Raw genomic sequence first — 11,109 nt, forward strand, 5'->3', positions numbered from 1 at the left:
TTTTAACATGTGTTTTAAAAGAGATACCAGCCTCTGAGCTGTTTCAGTAACAGATACATGTCCTTGGTAAGAAAGCAATACTCTTCTCACACTTTTATAGAATGACAGAATAAATAGGGGCACTTAAGTGATTCAATATGATGTACTTTCAAATTTCACAGTGAAATATGAATTCCTTTTCCTCTGCTTATATAGTTTTAGTTCTCTATGTAGCAGGTCCTTGCTCTGAAAAGCTTTCTTGTCTTGGTTAGGTGCTGTGGGGACTCCTGTTCAGCTGTTTCTCCATTGCTGTTCTTTACAGTCAATTGGTGCATCAGGATTTTGGGCCTTCTGTGTATGCTGAGTTGTCTCCTACAACTTTCTTAAACAGTAGAAATACAAGTTTATCTTCACTTTTTTTTCACTCTTGGTTCTTTCATCTGTCTTACCAGCTCTTTCCAACTTGAATCTGCTTGTCTCTTTCAACTCTAAAGAATGGCAAATAGGCAACAACAAACCAACAGCTACACTGAGCAGAAGTGTGAGGCATTGAAGGAGACAACAGTTTGCTAGAATGCTGGTGTCTGCTTATTAGACAGTTCCATTTAATTCTAATATAATAATGATAAAGCCCTAATAAAATAATTGCTACTTGACCTTCGGTTGCAAATATGAATACAAGGAACTAGCAATGGGAACAGTGGCTATTTCAACTAACCATATTTATCTGAGGCTCTATCCGATGCCATATCCATAATGAAAACTTGGGTTTGCCTATGGAAGTGCCTATGAGACTCAAATTGTTTGCATTATACTCACTGCAGAAGACTATCCCCCACCCCCCAAACTAAAATACTCTTCAACTGACTCCAATTCTTCTGTTAAAATGGAAGATATGTTAAAAATAAGAACAACGCTCTTGAGTAGGAGTATCAGTTTACAACACCAAAACAGGAAGCTTTCATGATAGTTAAAGTCTTAAGCAATATCTTGTTTAATGTCATCTACTATGATGTTTACTAAGGAGGCTTTTCCTCAGGTTGTTTCAGAAACTCACAAAAGGCCTCAGTCTGAAATAAAACAGTAGCAAGCAATCCAGCTTTCCTCATACGGTCTCTCCCTCTGATCCCTCTGTCTCCCCAACATCTGTTTAAATCAGTTATATTAGGAACTCTGTTGCTTAGTATCCAAGTACACTAAATAACATTTGAACTATTTCTTACAAAGGCATGCATTTAGATTTCACTTTGTTTAATTTTTGCATTCCAAGTCTAAAAATACATAAAGAATTTGCCTTCTGAAAGCAAAGGAATTAGATTAGTGTTTACATTTAGCCTGTACCTGGGGCTAAACTATAACAGTTACTCTTATCACCTGATGAACCCCCATCAACCAGTGAGGGGAGTCAGGAAAAAGGAGAGCAGACCCGTGGGTAAAAGAGCAATAGATTTAATGAAAATACCACCAATACAAACAGAAATATACTCAGCCAAATGAATATGCTGTTGTCACAGTCTACTGGCAGCCATCAGGGGAAGCCAAAAAAGGAACCTCAGCAAGAATCTCACAGGAGCGCTTTCCTCATCAAACCTTTCCCCTTTATACTGACCATGACATTACGGGATGGGCTACACCTGTAGCTAACTCAGGTCAGCTGCCCTGGCTGGCTTGAAATTGCTAACGCCCTGCTTGGCATGGCTGGGCTGTGATTCTGTCCCAGCCAAACCAGGACAATTAGTCAATTTACAGTGAAAAAATTACAAAACAGTCAAATTGCTTTATCTTTCATTATAGAGAAAAAAATGCTGTATACCTACCAAACAAGTGTTTTTTATGTAGCAGCACTGTATAACATACAAAAGAAATACCATAAAACACCTTTAAAGAGTTGCAGATTGTTAATATTTCAGTTCCTGAAGCTAGATCTGCTGATAATTGTGAATAAATATCTGTAAATGTTTGTAGATGTATTTCACAAAAGATTAGCGAATTCTTTAATAGATATTTTCAGGAATTTTATTTTTTGTTTACGCTCACTAGCTTTCTTAATGATTCCCAGCCTACAATGTAGCTGATAGTTGGAAGCCAATCCTAATGTATCTTTTTTGATTTTGCTGTGCTGATAAAAGTAGCACTGCAGCCACATAGATAACCCCTATCGTGGTTTAGGAGGTACCAGTTTTACAGAAAATGTCTTTGCCATAGGATGGCAAGGGAAAACCTTATATCTTCCAAACTAAGTGAAAATAATCCAGTTTGTTTCTTTACGAGACTTATAAAGAAAGTAGTAAATACCCTGTCATGATGTAAGAATTTTTGGCAGTATGTATATTCTGGTATAGGTGAAACATTTTGGATAGGTGGAAAAACTTGGAAAATTGTCAGAGACTCATGGTTAGGGTTCTAGAAGGATTTCTATTTTCTGTTCTCATTAGTGTCTTTGAGGATATCAGCCAGAAAGTAGCAGTAGGCAGACTGGGGATTAGAATTACTTGTTACATTGAAAAACGGGAGGACTGACATGGAAGGAAAGATATAATTCAGCAAGACTAAATGTAAAATTTATCACTTTGTGCAATACTTTTTTCTGCCTAGGAGTGACTTTGAAGTATATTTGGTCATTACCAACTGAATTTGAATCATGATCACCGTATTACTGCTAAGTATATTCAAATATATATAAAGTGTATTCAAATGTATATGCAAAGATATTATCTGAAGACATGGGCCAAAGTAGCCCTTCAGCTGAGGCCTTTTCAGAGCAGAGCAGAGAGATTATACCCACAGTTATGGATGCTGTGTTTCAAGAACGATGTGATTCAAATAGGTGGGCCAGGACAACACCAGGATTTGTCAGAGGTTTAGAAAACGGTGCGCTGCATAAGAAGATTGGAGAAACTGCTTTTCTTTGATGCAGGAAGAAGGGAAAAATAACCAGTGAGCACCTCTGAAAGATAATACTTTCCTTCAGGATGAATGACCTAAAATTACAGTAAGGAAGGTTAAATAGAGATTTAGTAAACTTTTCTGAACATAAGGCTAGTTGAGCACTAAAATACATGGTTGAGGAAAGTGAGAACATGTGAGTGGAGGTTTTGAAGAATGTGTTAGACAAGTATCTGCTGAGAACGATGTAGCTGTAGTCGTTTGCTCCTACCTGAGGGCAGCGTGGACTAGAGCCAATATTTAAAGGTACCTCCAGGTCCTTCTTTTCCCTGACACACAAGTGTCTTTTCCATTACAAAAACATGTGTTTGCAAGACTTTACAATGTCGTATTTTTCGTAAATGATAACCTACTTGCAATTTGACTGCAAGTCGATTGTTACTGATAAACAAAAGGCTTGGTAACATCAAGAGCAGGAAGAAAGTGCTGTGCAACTCATTAACAATTGGCAATATGAGAACTCTGGTTCTAGAAATGTGTCTGGAAATAGAAGCTGCCTTTTTTTTGCCTTTTTTTTTTTAAATTGGTTTATTGCAGCAAAGATTACATGCTAGGTATAGGAAAAGGAAAGCTGAATGATCAGAATGTGGAAACTGCAATTCCTAGCACTTCATCATCTCTGAAGTTCTATATACAGAAAATAAAATTTACTGCTTATAAATGCCCATGTAGACAGATTGCCAATGTATGATACCTTTTCTTTGGAAAGAGTCCACATAAGGAAGGAAATATATACTAAATTTGGAAATTTATATCAATGAGTAGTTCTTTTACCAGTTCTGAAAGGTTGAAGAGAAGCTTTTAGAGTAAGCAAAGGCTTGGGAGCAGGGTGTTGTTTGGGGCAGGGTGGAGGGTTTGTGTTTGGGTTTTTTATTTTTCTTTTTTTGCTAAATTCAGCCTTTATCATAATATTCAAGAAATATTCTTGACTCAAAAGGAATATGTGCTGTGATAGCATGTGTTATTTCGAAAGTGTGCAGTAAAATAGGTAATGGAAAATGACTGATGGACTGGCTAGAGAGCAGGAGTTGCTGTACGGCCTTGTTGCAATGGACTGCTTGGTTGACACATGCAGCATTCTCAACAAAACAATGGGTGTCTAAAATCAGCCTGTCATCTTTATCTATGTGGAAACTTTAAGGGCATATTAGTTGCACAAATAGCCAGTTTTAAGGTTCACCATTTCCCAGTGACATACTTGAACTACAAGGTGATCCCATGTGCCCTGTTTCTATATAGCTGCCTTATTTCCTACAGGTAACATTATCTTTTCTGTGAACGTCAGCTTATTGAATAGTTTGGTATTAGAAAAGGAAATGAAAACAGATAGTGAAAGCAAACAGAACTGTATGCAGTCATCATTTAATACACCCAGAGTATTTTCTCTTTGTTCTCACTCTTAACTTGCCTTCCTGTCCTGATCATGTCTTGATGTCATGTGAAACTGTTTATAGATGCAGAGCTTCCAATCTGATGGGTAGCAGGTATGACCTAGTAAGTTTTCCTTTGTAAGTATATTTCTGTCTTTGTTCTTACTCTTCATAGATGCCAGAATTTCAGAAGAAGACTGTCCATATTAAGGACCCAGGGAGAGTAGAGGAGATTATTTGTGGCCTCATCAAAGGTGGAGCTGCCAAACTTCAGGTAAAGATAGTAGAAGGTGTAACCAGTTCAGAATTAAAGCAATCGTGATTATTGCTCTGTGCCAAAAATTCTAAGAATATTTATAATAGAAGCCAGCCTTCAAGTAATCTCCAAAACTTAGATATCTGTTAACTCTTCTACTAGCCCTTGTTGATAGAACTGTAATTCAGCCAGACACTAGTTAAACTAAATTATGTAAACATATAAGCTTAGGAATTTCAGGAGATATTCTGACCAAAGAATTAGAACACCAGTTTTGTCAGAATAAGGTTATTCTTATAGGATATTCTGCTTACGATGCAACGGTTCAAAAAAATAGGGAGATTTCTGTGACACATACGCTGCTCAACTGCAACTATTGTTGATTGTTCAGAATTTTTAGCCATTCTTTATTTTGTCCCTCCATGTTGTAAGAAAGTTTTGCTTTTTCTTTCCTTAAATAGATTATTACAGATTTTGATATGACATTAAGTAGATTTTCCTACAATGGAAAAAGATGTCCAACTTGTCATAGTGAGTACTTTTTTTTTTTTTTTTAATATGGATTGGTTTGTTCACTCCTTTTAGTTTTTCCTAAATTTTACTTTTCTATCCAACTTATTCCCTAATATATGAGAGTTTATATTGCCTTATTACCTAACCTGTACATCCTATTGAAAAGGTATTATAGTGAGTGTTTATGTGTGTTATGTGTGTATATATATATATGTATGTTAATAACAGTCTGTGTGAATTAAAATAAGATAAGTTTTCATTCAATTAAAAAACTTAAGGTCTGAACTGTAAGATGTTACTGGCTAGATACAGTAGGTTTGACTTATTTTTAAGAGCTCAGAATAGTCTGATGCCTGCAGGACCCAAATAGTAAACTCCTTGGAATTCTTGACATTTTAATCCTTTTAGAACAATTAAAAAAAATAGATTTAATAATGAAGTGGGAATCCTAAAACACATAGGATGATTTCAGAAACAGTTAAATCTCAAGGAACAGATAAGAGGTTTGTAATTAACCTCTTATTTCAGAGATGAGGGGAAGGACAGTTAATACATCTTCATGCTTATGAAGAAATGTTCCTTTTACTTGTTGCTGGTAAGAAAAGTTCTGAGGGAACATAGTGGTATGTCATCAAACATTGTCCTCTGTGCCATTTACAGTGTCATATAGCGAAGTAAAAGAAATACAACGTCTTGTTTAACACTTTTTTCTCCACTCCCCCCCAGACATCATTGATAACTCTAAGCTCATCACAGAGGAATGTCGGAAAAAGGTAAATGGAAAACCTGCTAGCTGTTGGTTTGTTTTTCAGATAACTGTTCTTATTCCCTAGCTGTACTGTGCTGAATTACGCAACACGACAAGACAAGGGATACTTTCAGATCCTTAAAGCTCTCCGAGCTTTCTTCTCACTGGCTGTAAGGCATCCAGTCAGTAACAGCAATACTTGTATTCTTGATAGTGGCATGTAGTTTGGTTTAGTAGTATCCACTTTTTCTTAGATATATTTACAAGCTCTTTGTTCAAAGAGCATTTCAGATTCCATTTTATGTCAATAATGTAACTAGAATAAAGGAAGTTAATTTGATTGGTTAGATCAAATATCAAGTGTTATTTTACAAAAATACATTAAACATCTGTTGTTTTTTTCCCCTTCAGTTATTGCAGCTGAAAGAAACCTATTATGCTATTGAAATTGATCCAGCTCTCACTATTGAAGAAAAATATCCATACATGGTGGAATGGTAAGAGACACCTCCCATTTTCAAATTGTACTAAGATTAGATTTAATGAGTTATTAAAAGCAAATTAATGGCAGTAATTAGCTTTTAGCTTACACATTAATGGAATTAATCTCTTGGACTGTTGTGCAGCAACTGCTTTTGTTTTGCTGTTAACTTGAATGAGCAAGAATTAACCATACAGGACGCTTGATTTAATGAAAAGTGAAGCTTTACAAGTCAATTTCCACCCATTTTTTGTTTATATTCTAGGTACAATAAGTCCCATGCACTACTCATTGAACAAGGCTTACAAAAAGATAAGTTTGCAGAAATTGTGAGGGAATCTGATGTTATGCTGAAGTAAGTTCCTTTTGATATGAAAGATACCGGTTTGGAGCTTTTTCTGTAGATTCTTACTGTGCGTTTTCAGGGGAAGCAAACACACACACACACATTCCTGAGGATGTGACACCATAATCTTAGAACATAGTGAGGTTTTCATGCCCTGCTTTATTGATAGCTTGTAGCCAAATGCTTACAATGATCACATTGTATAAACTACAGATCTTAAAAAAAAAAAAAAAAAATTAAAAACTGTGAGTCCCATCTCTACAAACTTCATTTCTGTAGGCTTTCAGCCTTTTGAAGTTGCACTGGTGGCTTCTTTTTTTGTAAGGGGAATGTAGAGTTTAACTTTATTCCTTTGAAAAATATTCCCTGTAATAGTTTTATCTGAGATAAAAATGCAGTGACTTGAGGAATATGTTTCATATGTTGTATTAAATGTTGTTCTTCCTTTATGGCTAAAGGCAAGTTTAAAAGCCAGCAAAATCCTTGCTTGAAATGTGCTGTGGCTCCCATCTCTTTTAAAGGTCTCCAACGTAGTCTGTAAACGTTAGACTACTGAAACAAGATGTTAAAACTTAATTTGTGGAAGCATTTGTTTATCTGCTGACTAAATTCTTATCTTTCGCAAAACAGACAAGCACATCATCTCTGCCTGTTTGAAAGCCTAAGTCCACTTGGGTTGAATCTTCGCTCACAGGCTAAAATTCCCTCCAAAACTTTCATAATAATAATTTTGTTTAGAAACGTAAAATTCTACCAGTCAATGTCAGCGTGGAGAAAGTGTGTAGAGATAATATTATCTTGTTCCTGGAATACTATACATGGTTTTGATTTGGTACTGAAAACTAAAACACCTTCAGGAAAGAGCAACAATAAATGTTTTCAGGATTTAAAAGCAAAATACAATTTGTTTTATGGTAATAACCCTATAGAAAGTCAAACATTTAAGCAAGGAAGATTGAAAGATGTACAGCCTGATAGTAGCGAGAGAGAGTTCTACTAGTTGCTTACTTGTTCTGGGGTGATTGGGGAGGGGGAAGTGGGAATTTTTAAATCTTTAAAACATGATTAGATGGTTTTGGGGAAAAAATTATACAGACCAAGACCAAACAGCTTGATGCAGGAGTTTCTTGCCAAAATTACATGCCTTGTGTTAGGTCGATGGTTTTCGCTAATGTGAAAAGGTGAGGCGAAAGAAATAAAAGTGAAATGCTGAGGGAAAATTAATTTTTTTTTCCAAAAATGATGTGAATGTCTTCTTAAAAACTCCTAAAAACTTTTCTTGGATTTCTTTGAGATTTGATTTGTATTTACATTTGTGTGTTGCAGGGAAGGATATGAGAACTTCTTCGATAAGCTCAGTGAACACAATATCCCTGTGTTCATATTTTCTGCTGGGATTGGGGACATCCTTGAGGAAGTTATCCACCAGGCCGGGGTCTACCATTCTAATGTCAAAGTGGTTTCCAATTTCATGGATTTTGATGAAAACGTATGTATGAAATAACACGTTCTTACCAAACGTGACTGCTCGTGGTATTTAGCAGCTATTCATATATACTGCAAGATGCGCATTGTGATGCAACAGATGTAGCCATCTAAACTACCATATAGAAAATGAGAATTGCACACTCGGCACTCTTCCAGGCAAAAAACAAGCAGAGGGTAACAGTCCAGACGCTGCCAGCATGCTGTGACTACAATACCATTCATTTCCTTCAAGGAGAACCTCACGCTCAGCCTGGTGCAGCACTACTCCTCCTCCAGGCAGGGAGGATCACTGGCTGTCTAGTCTTAACATGGCCATTACAGTCATGACGTTATTTAACAGTAATTTATCTTGTTCATCATTAGAGATTACATAGTTCAACAGTAGTATCTCCTATTTCATTCTAGATTCTGTCCTGTCTATACAGTACTAGAAATAACTTCCGTGGTTTGTTTCTTTTAATAGGGAATATTAAAAGGATTTAAAGGAGAATTGATTCATGTTTACAACAAACATGATGGTGCCTTGAAGAACACAGAGTACTTCAAACAACTAAAAGACAACAGTAATATCATACTGCTGGGTGATTCTCAAGGAGACTTGAGTATGGCAGATGGAGTAGCAAATGTTGAGCACATTCTTAAGATCGGCTATCTCAATGATAAAGTAAGTAGCCCTATAGAACCTTGGAAGCTTTGAGTGAAACATTGTGCATTAGAAACAGGGCCATTACAATAAGCTTCAGATATCAAACTAAGTGTTTGGCCCATATTTAATTTGACATTTCAAACATTTTTCACAGATTTCTTGCCTCGAGGTTTTTTTCCTAACCCATAAGCTACAAAAAGACAAATGTAAATTGCTTTGGTTTTTGTCCTGAACTACTTCCTAAAAGGTATTTTGTTGAGAAGTAAAATTCAGGGGCTAAAGAAATTAATTCTCTTAAATTCCTGTGGTTCCTCCCCCTCCTTTTAATACTGGATTGATAATTGAGCAAAATTACAATCTTCCAAATAACAAATTTAGGCAGTGTCTCTTTTTTTGAGGCAACACAGACCTGGTCCTTTGCCAAGTTGTAATGCACATCCGTTTGTATTCAGGAGAGTTTCTATGTCTCTCTGCCTTTTAGGAAGCTGAGGAAGTAGTTTCTCTTTCAGTATCTTTATGTGTGAGATCCTGGAATAAACATGAGGTATTAGATCCTGGACTGCGCACAGAGTTATGTCAGGCCACCCCTACTCTGTCATCCTGTGGAATCACTCATAGGAGCAACACAGATTGGCGTGGCTCATTCCCTGAATTTGGTAGACAGACCAGGCAATACTTTAATGACAAAAAGTCTTTCAATAATTCAGTCTGTAACTAAGTGGGACTTCCTCTTTTTCCCTTCTGCAATTAGGTAGATGAGCTTTTGGAAAAATATATGGACTCTTACGATATTGTCTTGGTGAAAGACGAGTCCCTGGAAGTTGCCAACTCCATCCTACAGAAAATCCTGTAAACTGCAGTCTCAAGTCACTCCATTCCTTCTAGGAGGCAACAGAAAAGCACACGTGTGCCATCTTCGATGTGTTTATTATGCATTTACAGAACTGTTTAATTTAATTTAAAACTTTTATCTTCATTTTGGTATTTTGAAATATATATGGTATCCACTGTCAACTAGAAGCTCCTTTTACTGCTCTTATGCTGTTCTTTACTGTCTCACACTCCTGTTATAACTAGATTTACATCGGATTTATAGCTGTGATAAACTGCTGCTGATGGGATACTATGGTTCACTGTCTTTTAATCGGGCATTTCAGAGAAGCATTTTAGCAAATGTGGCTATTTTGTAAAATTGAAGACGTAAACGTTCTGTGAATAAGCAGCGTGCGCGCTTGTGTTGCGTTTTCTTCTTTCGAAGACATTTCAGTCTCAGCTATACTTGGAAGGATCTTACTCATATGCTACAGACTTTCACAGAAGTTTTTCATACATATATTTTTCTTCAGTAAAAATGCTTTATTCACCCAGTTCAGGCAAAGTGTTGTTTCTTAATAGATTTTTGTACCATTACAAAACATTCTATGTCCTTACTGTTTCTTTATCCTCTATGGAATGGGAATAATGTTTTAAGTTAGTGTATCTGAGGTAAAGCTTCTCTTCTTTCCTTGTAACGACACATAGTTTCACAAGCTAATAGTACACAGCCCTAACTTCAGTCCCTTTTCAGATCTTATTTTGTGTACTACTCCACTTCTAGCCTGCTGTTCCGTGTCAAAGTTAGCATGGCTCATCGGAAATAATTTCTCTTGGCATTCTCAGTGAGCTGCTCCAGGCACAGAGAATCAAAACAAAGGTAGATCTCAATCTTGGATTTTAAAAGCTGATGTAGCCATCTTACAGACTCATGTTTTCATGCTGCCAGCCCCATGCCTCAGAAGCACTTAGGGACACCTCTCGAGACTGGCTTTAGGTCACCTTCCCACTCTCTGCAAATTGTAAGCACAAGTACCAGTATAGCATCAAGCTCTTCTAGCTTTGTTATGCAAGTCCTACACGCACTGACAGTCCTGCACTTCACAGAATCACAGAATAGTTTGGGCTGGAAGGGACCTTTAAAGGCCATCTAGTCCAACCCCCCTGCAGGGAGCAGGGACATCTTTAGCTACATCAGGTTGCTCAGAGCCCCGTCCAACCTGACCTTGAGTGTTTCCAGGGATGGGGCTTCTACTGCCTCTCTGGGCAGCCTGTGCCAGTGTTTCACCACCCTCATTGTAAAAAAATTTCTTCAGAAAATATTACCCCTGTTCTGAACACTGCACAGTACGTCTCAGCATCGTGTGCAGAATGACACAGCTTAATAGAGCTGCAGCTCTGGAAACTTACTGATATGTTGCAGGAGAATATGAAGATGGTGGTGTGACCCTGGTCCTCAGAGGTCCCAGCCGTACTAGCTCTATTAATAGAACAGAGGCAATCCCACAACTTCCCTAACGTGC

The 11,109-nt window shown here is 37.1% G+C and overlaps 1 protein-coding gene across 9 annotated transcripts in view; it reads left to right on the forward strand.

The window, feature by feature from the left end:
- The window catches only part of NT5C3A (5'-nucleotidase, cytosolic IIIA), a 28,694-nt gene extending 18,554 nt beyond the window's left edge, over positions 1-10,140 (forward strand). For 7 of the 9 annotated variants that reach the window (XM_086467695.1, XM_086467694.1, XM_086467701.1 and 4 more), the window contains 8 exons: positions 4,471-4,569; positions 5,013-5,082; positions 5,791-5,837; positions 6,224-6,309; positions 6,559-6,648; positions 7,966-8,128; positions 8,591-8,791; positions 9,525-10,140. In XM_086467695.1, the coding sequence (XP_086323821.1) occupies positions 4,471-4,569; positions 5,013-5,082; positions 5,791-5,837; positions 6,224-6,309; positions 6,559-6,648; positions 7,966-8,128; positions 8,591-8,791; positions 9,525-9,626 (858 nt within the window). In that variant the 3' untranslated portion in view covers positions 9,627-10,140. The remainder of the gene's footprint in view (positions 1-4,470; positions 4,570-5,012; positions 5,083-5,790; positions 5,838-6,223; positions 6,310-6,558; positions 6,649-7,965; positions 8,129-8,590; positions 8,792-9,524) is intronic. The other 2 variants (XM_086467700.1, XM_086467697.1) reach the window with 2 other exon arrangements.
- Positions 10,141-11,109: the final 969 nt, after the last annotated feature.

The sequence above is a fragment of the Leptosomus discolor genome, chromosome 7 (assembly GCF_034619465.1).
Source record: "Leptosomus discolor isolate bLepDis1 chromosome 7, bLepDis1.hap2, whole genome shotgun sequence".
Classification (NCBI taxonomy): Eukaryota; Metazoa; Chordata; class Aves; order Leptosomiformes; family Leptosomidae; genus Leptosomus; species Leptosomus discolor.